Source organism: Chaetomium globosum, genomic scaffold (genome assembly GCF_000143365.1).
Source record: "Chaetomium globosum CBS 148.51 scaffold_2 genomic scaffold, whole genome shotgun sequence".
Taxonomy (NCBI): Eukaryota; Fungi; Ascomycota; class Sordariomycetes; order Sordariales; family Chaetomiaceae; genus Chaetomium; species Chaetomium globosum.
The window spans coordinates 4,262,627-4,271,202 of record NT_165977.1 but is presented as its reverse complement, the minus strand read 5'-3'; the positions used below and the strand labels follow the sequence as shown (position 1 = coordinate 4,271,202).

General features: G+C 51.3%; 1 protein-coding gene across 1 annotated transcript; it reads left to right on the top strand.

Moving 5' to 3' along the window:
* Positions 1 to 1,960: 1,960 nt before the first annotated feature.
* Positions 1,961 to 7,055, top strand: CHGG_03457 (uncharacterized protein; the record flags this gene model as incomplete). Its single annotated transcript, XM_001229972.1, has 6 exons — positions 1,961 to 3,320; positions 3,438 to 3,627; positions 3,760 to 4,801; positions 4,903 to 5,112; positions 5,668 to 5,920; positions 6,082 to 7,055. The coding sequence occupies 6 exons, from the start codon at positions 1,961 to 1,963 to the stop codon at positions 7,053 to 7,055; spliced, it is 4,029 nt and encodes a 1,342-aa protein (XP_001229973.1).
* Positions 7,056 to 8,576: the final 1,521 nt, after the last annotated feature.

Sequence of the window (8,576 nt, the reverse complement as noted above, 5' to 3'; positions counted from 1 at the left end):
TGGCTGGAGAGGGAGTTGGTAGTTGGCGGTTGGTGGTTGGGGACTAGTTGGCTTGTTGGTTTGGGAGGGTGGTGTTTGGATGGGTGGTGTTTGGGTGGGAGAGAGTCTGAGACGGGGGAGGGAGGGGGTGTGGAGGGATGGGGTCTGGTTTAGGGTACTTAGCCGCGAGAGGCGAGCGTGTAGACTATTGTTTTGTTTGGTTTGTTTTATTAAACAAAAGTAATGATAGGTAATCTTCCCCTCATGATCCATCGCCTGCCCGTCGCCGAGTAGTGCCTCGTTCTTATCGTTCGCCATTCCAGCCGGGCCCGTGGGGCCATTCAATAGCTTCAGCATTTGTTGCCGGCTTGGTTGTTTGTTAGTGAGAAGAACTTGGTTCCTTAGCTTGGGTTGTCCTGATGTTGCCAAAAGTCATACCACCTGCTGTTCTTGTGATATTTTGTTGAAAGATATGGCTCCTCCATTCTTTGAGTTTCGTGATACTTAGGTAGGTACCTAAGTGGCACCAGAATATCGATCGTTGAACAGGTACCAACTCATCCCAACTCTTCTCACTTCAAGTACCACCGATTGGCTCAATGGGAAGGGGAGAGTGGTTAGCCTCTCTCTCCTTTTTTGCTTTAGTATTAATTGTTTTTACCAGTTTGGTATTTGTTTCTCTGTCCTGGGCAGGAAGCCCGAGGCACTATAATGCAATCCACACCTGCTTGCTCATCACCTCATAATTTGATATTGAAGATGACATACCTCGGTAGGTAGTTAGTAGCATCATCAAAGAGCGCCGAGATATGTACTTGGCATACCCTATTCAGTATTCCTTGTTCAATGATTTCAGAGGCAGATTGTGTTTGTTCAGTTTCTCACTTTCTTGTGCTCGGAACACCCAGATGAGCACCAAACGATGACCTAAGGTAGGTAGCTTTGCCTAGTTGCCTAGGTACTCAATGTGGAGCCATGGCAGCCTTTATTACTTCCAGCGCTGCTCACGAGTTAATCAAGTCAATTTTCGCACCGAAACTTGGCTTGCTTGAATATCACAAGGGTATGATTGCTTGATTGGAAATACTTGCGACTTGCTTGACATACTTGAGATTTTGCGAGGCCTGCTAGCAACCCTACTGCTTATACACCTCTCCAAAAGCGAGCGATGCCTGTCATGTCCCCCTCGCCAACGGCCGTTAAAGATCAGCGGCCTCGTCGGCAGACACCGCTATCTTGAACTAAACGCCGCGAGGGTAACTGCGTCACGACGAACCTAATTCTTCAAACATTGAACCATCTGGAGGGTCTTTAGGTCCATTGCGAGTCTCTGGCTAGTAAGAGTAAGCTTTGCCAGACTGAAGGCTCTCTCGCAGTCCGCCGCCATCGCTGGAATTGAGAAGATATCTGTTGGATTAACCACATAGGACTTTCTAGCAGATACCAGCTGTTGAACAGCCATAGCACCGGAAACAGTCATGACTCCCGGAAACAGTCATGACTCCCGGAAACAGTCATGACTCCCGGAAACAGTTTCATAGAATTTTGACAGCACAAAGACTCGGGTTAACTCAAGAAGACAAAGGAAAGATTTAGGATAAAGCTGTTGGATTCGTCACATGGAACCTTCTTGCGGATACTTGTGTTGGAAGTTGTGGCAATTGAAACACGGAATCTCGACTGCCGATGCGCTAGTTAATGCAAAAGGGATTCCAGGGGCTGAACAAGAAGCATAAAAAGGAGGTCAGGGCGATGCCCGGCACTGAGGAGGAAGACAGAACAATCAATCAATTCTTTTCTCCCCGATCTTTCCGTCTGAGTGTCGTTTCCAACAATCAACAGTCAGATTCCGCACAAGGATCACAAGCCGTTGCGTTACACCAAAAAGTTCATCGGATACGACAGTCAGACCCTTTTATTCGAGATTTTCGACCAATCAGATCCTATCATTTTCACCATTTCGACCATTCCAACCGCCATTATGCCCACAGGTTCGGACTACGAGTACACCAAGTTCAACAAGCCTAGCGACTGGGATGAGTGGAGTGAAGCCTATGAGGAGAAAGCTAAGCACGCTGGGATCCTTGACTACGTCCATCCAAATCGCAAACTGAGAAAGCCCTGGCCAACCGAGCCAGTCATACCTCAATTCGACGACTTTCAGAAGAAGCAGCCCCGCCGTACGGCTCGAAGCTCCAACAACAACGACGATTCACCGGAAACGGGCGGAGCTGGTACCGAAGACGTCAATCGAAACGCCGCTCGAAGGCGTGCCGCTGCTGCCAGAACCGGTACATCCGGAAGATCCCAAACTGCCGGAAGATCACAAATCGAATCCAGCAATGCAGACGATGACCAAACACCATCCACAAGCGATCACGAAGAAGAGGAGGATTCAGAAACCGACACGCCCAAGACCACTCAATTCTCACATCTCACTGCTATCGGTCAGACGGATTGGAAGGCAGCTTTCGAACTCTACAAGGAAACCAAGGGCACCTACTACGCCAAGACTGCTGCTAGATCCAAATTCCACGATTGGATCCTCAAGAGCATCGGTCCGAACTATCGTCACATCACGAAGGGCAAGGATATACCAGGCATCTATCAAGCACTCAAGGAGCAGTGGCTTCCGTTCAAGCGGACGATTAACAGGGACCTCGGATCAGAATATTCGAGCCATCTGAATCAGATCAAGAACTTCGAACGCAGGCTAGGAGATTGGGCTATTCGTTGGCAAAACCTGGTCAGCGAAGGGATCGAGCAAAAGATACCACAGATAGCTACGCCTAGCTCGTGGTACGATGACCTCACGGACGCCTTGAAGGAGATTAGAGATGGAAAGACCTGGGCCATGGACGAGCTAGCAATCCTGGAAGAAGACATCCTCGAAGGAAACTTCTCACACAACCAAGTGGCTGCCCGAATGCAGTCAGCGATTGGCGGAAAGATCAAGGACAACAGGAAGCGTGGAAGAATCGAAGCTGGCTTTCCGGTCCTCCACGGTAAGGATGCCGACAAGACGGAGGAGTCTGCGAAAGAACGTCGTCGCCGACGAGGTCGCCAGAGCAAGGAAGAGCACCAGGAAGTCAGGCAGTCACGAGATACGAAAGAAAACTCGCCATCACGGCCATCGAAGAAGACTCGATCAAATGGAGACCGCTGCGAAGTCTGCTTGCAACACGGCCACAAGCTCAACAAGTGCTATTATACCTATTCAGCAGACGAAGAAACCCCAGATTGGTTCGAAGACAGCAAGAGCGTTGTGATTGAAGATAGGGTAGCAAAGATGTTGGAATTCGACAAGCAGCTCGCCGAGAAGGTCAAAAAGGCGCGCGAAAGTCGGAAGATGTTGTGACTAACCGCCGTCTTCAAATCCGAGGCAGCGCTCATCGCCGCACTAACCAAACCTATCCGCAACAAACGTACCAAAGCACGACTTTTACGATCCAAAGCAGCTCTGAGCGCCAGCACCTACCCTCTTCGAAACTCCGCGATTGTGGACTCCGGTACGACGATCCACATCTTCAACAACCCCAGACGGTTCAGGAACCTTCGACAGGCACCGGCAGAAGATTTTGTCTACGCTGGCGACACCGAAGTACCGATCCTTGGCTACGGAGAAGTCATAATCAAGATTAAGGCCAAGTAAGGTTCTCGGTGATTCCTACTCGAAGACGTAGCCTATTGTGAAGGCTTTGCTTGCAACTTGGTATCGTTACCCCAGCTTCACAAGGGTTTCTATTGGGACAACAATCCACCAAACAACTGCCTCCGAAGAAAGGATGGTTCAGTCCTCTGCGAGTTATCCGATCAATATGGCCAATTCGTGATCGAAGACGTTCCTTTCGAAGCACATTCAGCATTCCACGCTCACGCAGCGTTCCACACGGATCGGAAGACAAGCTGGACCGGCCGACCAACGAGCGACGGCACCGGCAAGCTATGGCATGGCCGTCTTGGCCACCCAGGTGCTGCGGCACTCGCCCATCTACAAGTATCAACAACCAGAGCCAGGTTGCGAGGACCAGCCAGTTATGAATGCCCTGCGTGTGGCGAAGCGAAAGCAAAGCGCAAGATCCGCCGTCAGCTACGCAAAGAACCTCACAAGGTCGGGGAGCGATTCGCAATCGACTTCCTCGACCTAGCCAAGAGTCAGAAGGGTTTCAACTCTGTTATGCCTTTTACGGATCGGAAGAGTGGATATGTCTTTGACCTCTATCTTACCGAACGAAAGACGCTCACTCTTATGGCTGCGATCAACCACTTTCTCAAGACCATGGAACGCCAGTTTGGTCTACAGATCAAAGTTATTGAGTGCGACGACGAGTTGATGCGATCCAAAGCTCTGGAAAGTTTCTGGAAGTCCAAGGGTATGCGGATTGAGCGTTGTGCGCCAAATACGCAAGCTCAAAATGGAGGCGCAGAACGCTCAGGGGGTGTGATTAAGCTGAAAGCCAAAGCTATGCGCGCTGCGGCTCGTCTGCCAGAAATACTGTGGGTTGAGATCTACAAGGCTGCGGTGTATCTTTACAACCGAACGCCGAAAAAGAGACAAGACTGGAGATCCCCATACGAGGTATTCCACACCTTTCTGGCTACAAGAGACGGAATTCCCAATCCAGAGCGGAAACCCCAGCTTGCACACCTTCGGAACTACGGTTGCCGCGCATACGTCATGACGACCGAGGCTATGCTCAAGAAAGAAAGGTTGTTCAAGCTAAGACCCAACGCGTGGATTGGCTATCTTGTGGGCTACGAATCGACGAATATCTATCGGATTTGGAGCCCTAAGACGAACGATATCGTCCGAGTGCGCGATGTGAGCTTCAACGAAGATGAACTATTTCTGGAAGCTTGGAGCAGTTCAAGGACGACCTTTTGAGCATTACCAACGAAGAAATGGAGGCACTTCTTAAAGAGTGTTCTCTACCACCGCTGAGCGCCGAGAATCGGATGGCCAGCGACGACCTTACCACACAAGAAGAAGATGAGGAGACAATTCTTGACTGTATCGTTGTGGGGGGTGAAGACTTTGATAAGATGTCAGAGCACGAAGACTCTGATAAGATGTCGGAGTGTGACGAACCTACTTCAGGACCCTGTCCTGTTAGGGTTCAGCTTCGGTTGAAGGTAATCTCTCAAGGGTGCTTAGGTTCGGTGCAGCCAAAAGGTGCACAACAAAGACTTGTCTCAACAGTAGGCTTCCGAGCTTGTAGCAAACTGTAGCTGTGATTGCTAACTGGAGAACTCCCAGAGTTCTCCAGAAGGAGTGACTATATACATATCTAAGTCCGGTGTGCTCAGTGTGCTCAGTTGCGCCCTCCAACTGAGCTCACTGAGCTACTTCTCCCATCCTGGGTCATGATTGGCTGGCTCCTGCAAAGGTGCTCAGTGTGCTCAGTTGTGTCAGAATACGGGGATTCACTAGTCCAATCAGACAATCAAGTATGGTTGTTTCAGCGCTTGTTGCGATGCTCCTCTCATTGTTGTTCTTTCGTGTCTTGCCTGGATCCCGACATGTGGGTCCCGTCCGGGTTTTACCCGTCGAGATGAGGGGTGGTGGTTAAGCTAAACATGCCCCGTTTACTTCATATCCGAAGCCTCCACCCCGATATTCTGACAAGTTGTACCCTCCAACTGAGCTCACTGAGCCTCTCATGTGGGTTCCCTGATTGGTTTGTTTAGCGATTGGCCTGGGGCTTCCTCATTCCTTTCTTGGTTCCACCTTGGCATATCCGTGACACGGAGCATCATGATTCCGGCGTCGAGGAAATGCAGGAAGCGCCGGATCCGGAAGAAGAAGTTCAAGAAAAGGAATTTGATCAGTACTCTTCCGCGATCCTGGATCCGCTACTAACACCTGGGAACACTCCTCCTCCGCCAACGGCGCTCTTTGAAGCAGCCTTCTCCTCACTCACGCTTGAAGAACTCCAAGCTGGTGAGATGCCCCAAGAAGGGAAGAATCCTAAAGCGGGATTTATCTCACTCACGCTTGAAGAGTTCCAAGCTGGTGGGATGCCCAAGAAGGGAAGAATCCTAAAGCAGGATTTACCTCACTCACGCTTGAAAACATCTAAGCTGGTGAGATGCCCCAAGAAGGGAAGAATCCTACAGCAGGATTATTTGGCAGCGTGTACGCGCCAATTGAAGAGCTTAGGATAGATGCGGACACTCGCGCTATCAACACTTGGCAAGCTGCGTTCAGCGGAGGGCGTCATGCAGCGAAGATCGCTATTCTTGACGGACAGGCTGTGGATAAGCACACATTGCGCAAGGAGCTTGACTATTGCCGAATCTCGTCAAGGAAGCGTCGGCAGCTGGCTCGCCACGAAGCCGGAATCATGATTGCTAAGGAATCTACTCCTATGGTTCAGACTTCTGCTAACGGAAAATACGACAGAAGAGATCTTCCACCACCGCCAAATGGCTATAAAGAGCTCAAGAAACATCCGCTGGCTAAGTGGTTCGTTGAGGGTATGGAAGCTCATATGCAGAGCCATCGCGAGATGAAGTCTTTCGAGAAGTGCCACCGGAGCCTCACCAAGAACACACAAGTCCTCGATTGCATGTGGGTATATACCTACAAATTGGACAAACGCGGGTATTTGATTAAGGTTAAGGCGCGGCTCGTGGTCAGAGGTGATCAACAAGCTAAGATTACGCTCGAGAATACCTACATACCACGGCTCGACTTAATTCGGGGGAGTGTCGATGAGAGCCGTACCTGTTTGTCGGCGGCTCTCAAACAGCACCTCGGCATAGACCTGGCGGAGGCATCACCACCCATACCGTCTACCATGGCGCAGTGGTACCGGGAGAGCGCCGTCCCTCTCTTCCTTCTGTTGCCCATGGCGCCAAACGTAACATCAGTCGACATGTACATGCATTGCGGGTGGGAGGTGGACCACGACCTTGCTCGGAGGTTGTCTGACGGCACTTTTGTGCCCAAGGTGGTGTTCCCCAACCTAGCCAGTTTTCGGATATGGAGCCACTCCTGGGCTGAATCGTCGCTGCGGGAGGGCTGCAGATGCCGAGATGCCATTGCTTGCTTGCTCGCCGCCGCTCCGAATTGACCTCTCTCGAGCTGAGTGGTTTCGGTGTTCTCGAGGGAGGGCTCATTCTCTCGCCTCAGCTGGCATCCTTTGCCTTGATTGATACGCACTACGTTTCGGGAAGCGATCTTGAGGTCATGACTCGCCAAGCTCCACGGCTTAAACGGTTTTACGTATTGCGCGAGAGAAAGCGTGGCGTCGGGCCGCCGTCACCGCACTTGGGCGCAGAAATTTTGGGGCCTCTCTCCCGCTCCCAGGTTGCCGGGACGTTGGTAACTTTGGGACTCAATGGTTCAAGGCTGGATGCGGCATCTTTGGTCGACATGGGGAACTTCCGGGCCCTCAAAGTGTTGGGTATTAACTGTGCGACAGGTTCATGGCCAAGAAGCGACCTGCTTATTAGTCTGATCAAATGTTGTAACCATCTCCGAAGTTTGGTGCTGGACGGCGCCGATATGATTCCTCGAGAGGAGATGATGCGGTTTGCACACGCCGTCTCGCTATCAAAGTGCCCAAGTCTACAAGTCCTGCTCAACATTCAGGATGTGCGTTCCATTTGGAGGCCCTAACAGGCACACCCGGCGATACTGCGCGGCAGGGCCCAAGCCCGCCTCAGGGAGATCATAAAGCATCCTCTCCCGGACCTATTTGCAGTCGGCAATGTGGAATTTCTTGTACAAGACGGTCGCAATAAGGGAATGGTTAGGTGGCTTACGGAAATGGAAGCCGGATCGGCCCTTCTTTCAGTATTTGTCTAGAATTTCGTACAGTTTTGCTAGGTACTCAGATCCACCCGTAGTAAGAACACGACACGGGCTCCTTGTGAGAATGGTAAACACTCGTGTCGCTCAATACCTAGTTATTCCCAGGTCCCGAGGTGCGCCACCCCTTACTTGTATGTACTGTGTAGTTCGACGGGCGGCTGTGCGCTAGGCGCAGTGGATAACCGAGGCAGGCGAGAGTGAATACGAGAAGCCAAGACAGCCCGGAAAAAAGACTCAGGGGTAACGCAACCTAAGCGAACCTCTCCCGCCCACTGCCGGACTCCACATACGGATGTTTTGGATCCATGGCCATGGATTACGAAGTAGTCGTACGGATTGGTAGGACTCGTGAAGCCTATGACTTCATCTGGTCCCCAAGTCCGACCCATAATGCTGAACCACTCGTGGAAACTCGCCGACCCCCCTCCCCCCCCCACCCTTCTTTTGAATCGGCTGGGTATCGAACTAGGGGGGATCGGGTCGCCCGGCTAGAATTGTCTGTAACTGAAGTGAGGCCATCCGGGCTGGTCTAACACCATAGCCCTGGATGGATATTATGGGGCCGCCTCCCCCCATCTTTCGAGCCTGCCAACCTAAACCGCCCACCCTACGGCCCGATATGGGCAAGAAAAAACATCATTCCCAAACTGGCATTTCTCCCGACGGGGGTTATTATTATCGAACGGCTGCTCGTAGACAAACATAGTAGGAACCGAAGGAAGTCGCCGAGTGATGTAGTGGGGTGAAAGGCACAACTGCACTGTCCAAAGGAAAAAAA